The sequence below is a fragment of the Nestor notabilis genome, unplaced genomic scaffold, assembly GCF_000696875.1.
Source record: "Nestor notabilis isolate BGI_N333 unplaced genomic scaffold, ASM69687v1 scaffold9053, whole genome shotgun sequence".
In the NCBI taxonomy this organism is placed as follows: Eukaryota; Metazoa; Chordata; class Aves; order Psittaciformes; family Psittacidae; genus Nestor; species Nestor notabilis.
Genome location: NW_009922329.1, coordinates 1 through 1779, shown reverse-complemented (window position 1 = coordinate 1779; position 1779 = coordinate 1). Strand labels below are relative to the sequence as shown.

Below are 1779 nucleotides of genomic sequence, written 5' to 3'. Positions count from 1 at the left end.
GCTCTTCCACTGCTGCTGCAGCTCACCTTGGAGATGAGTTCTCCCTCAATTCCCTCAAAGAGGGTTGAATCCATCAGGAACACCCACCTCTGGATGCGGATGCTCTGACAGGAGAGGCCCTGCGTGTCGATCATGATGTCTGCTTCATCCAGCACGAAGAGGGTGATCTTCTTCACGTCCACGACCTTCCGCTTGAAACACCAATCCAGCATCGTTCCCGGCGTCCCAATGACGATCTGCTCCTTCAGCACAGTGCCCTGTGGGACTGCCAGAGGAGAAATGACTCTCCTTCAGCTATCTCAGGGCTCCAGGAGGGGGTCCCAACGTTCCCCTGGTGCTGGTGGCTCCGGACACGACTCACCTCGGTTCCCCCGGACCGCATACATCACCTTGATGTCGGCACAAAACCGCCCGATGGCCTCGATCACGCACCCGATCTGCAGCGCCAGCTCGTAGGTAGGAGCCAAGCAGAGGCACTTGGGGGGAAATAAAGAGCTCTCAGAGCAGAAAGGCTTTGTTTAAAAGCCAAGGATACTCCCAGGATGGGATACAGCGGGCAGATGCAAGGAATTCTGGAAGGGCAAACAGGAAAAGCCCACACTGCAATGCTTGGAAGCGCAAGGGGATTGGGAGCTGGGCAGACAGCCCAGCTGCAGGGACACAGGTAGAAAGGGGTCACTGTAACTGGTGCTGGGAGGGATACTGGTCCCCTGAAGGGTGGTGCAGCTCATTTCCATGCCCAGCTTTAAAGCAACAGCTTAAATCACCCCACACACTAGAGATGAGTGATCCTAAATGGCAGCAACCTGCTGGCACAGCAGGTCCTACACGCAGGGAGGTGTTTACACCACCAGAAACCCAGAAGCTTCTCCATTTTATTGTCCAACTTTAAATTCCAGGCTCTCTAAAGCCTGGCTTAAGCTAGCAAGAAGTGCCTCCTTTCAGCAGGCACCACACCTTCTGTCCTACCTCCTGCTGCAGTGGTACCTGGGGGTTCATTGTCCCCCTCCAGAGGATAAAAATCACATGGAAGCAGGGACAAATCCCTGGGATCTGCCCCCAGGCAGCGTTTCAGGGCTTGGGCAAACCCGTCCTGCATCAGCTTTCCCTCTCCTGCGTTACCTGTGGGTATTTCTCGGTGGCATTAACTCTGCTCAGCATGGCCAACACAAAAGCTGCTGTTTTCCCTGTCCCTGACTGGCTCTGGGCAATCAGATTTTGGGGCCTGCAAGGCAAAGGTGGCTTAGAGGCGCAGGAGGGTTGGGGTGCCCCGAGGGAGATGGGGTTCACCATGGGGAATCGCTACTCACGGGTATGCCAGCATGATCGGCAGAGCTGTCTCCTGGATTTTGGATGGTCTGTTGAAGCCCATCATGTAAATCCCCTGCAAGAGCTCCTTTTTCCTGTGAAAACACCAGAAAACCCCTCATTAACGGTCAGTTTGGGGAGCGCTGGTGACTCTTTGCTGGGGGGGGACACTCACAGGGGCAGCTCCTCGAAGGTTCTGATGGAGTAGAGCGGGGAGTTGGGGTCCCGCTGCAGGATCTCCACGGTGTGGCTGGACTCCACCAGGGACGTGCGGATCAGCTTGTTCAGCAGTGAGGTTTCGGCTGACACCACTGGAAAAGGCAGGAATTCCTTAAAAGGGTCAGGTAAATATCTTCATAGATTGATGAGGGGATCGAGGGCATCCCCAGTACATTTGTGGATGACACCAAGTTGGGTGGAAGAGTTGATCTGCTGAAGGATGGGAAGCTCTGCAGAGGGATCTGGACAGGC

General features: G+C 55.1%; 1 protein-coding gene across 1 annotated transcript in view; it reads right to left on the bottom strand.

Annotated features, from left to right (window-relative positions):
• LOC104403430 (ATP-dependent RNA helicase DDX25-like) overlaps positions 1-1596 on the bottom strand; it is a 3830-nt gene extending 2234 nt beyond the window's left edge. The window contains exons 1-5 of the mRNA XM_010011565.1: positions 1484-1596; positions 1311-1403; positions 1123-1225; positions 362-476; positions 88-265 (exon numbers count right to left, since the gene is read on the bottom strand). Of these exons, the coding sequence (XP_010009867.1) occupies positions 88-265; positions 362-476; positions 1123-1225; positions 1311-1375 (461 nt within the window). The 5' untranslated portion in view covers positions 1376-1403; positions 1484-1596. The remainder of the gene's footprint in view (positions 1-87; positions 266-361; positions 477-1122; positions 1226-1310; positions 1404-1483) is intronic.
• Positions 1597-1779: the final 183 nt, after the last annotated feature.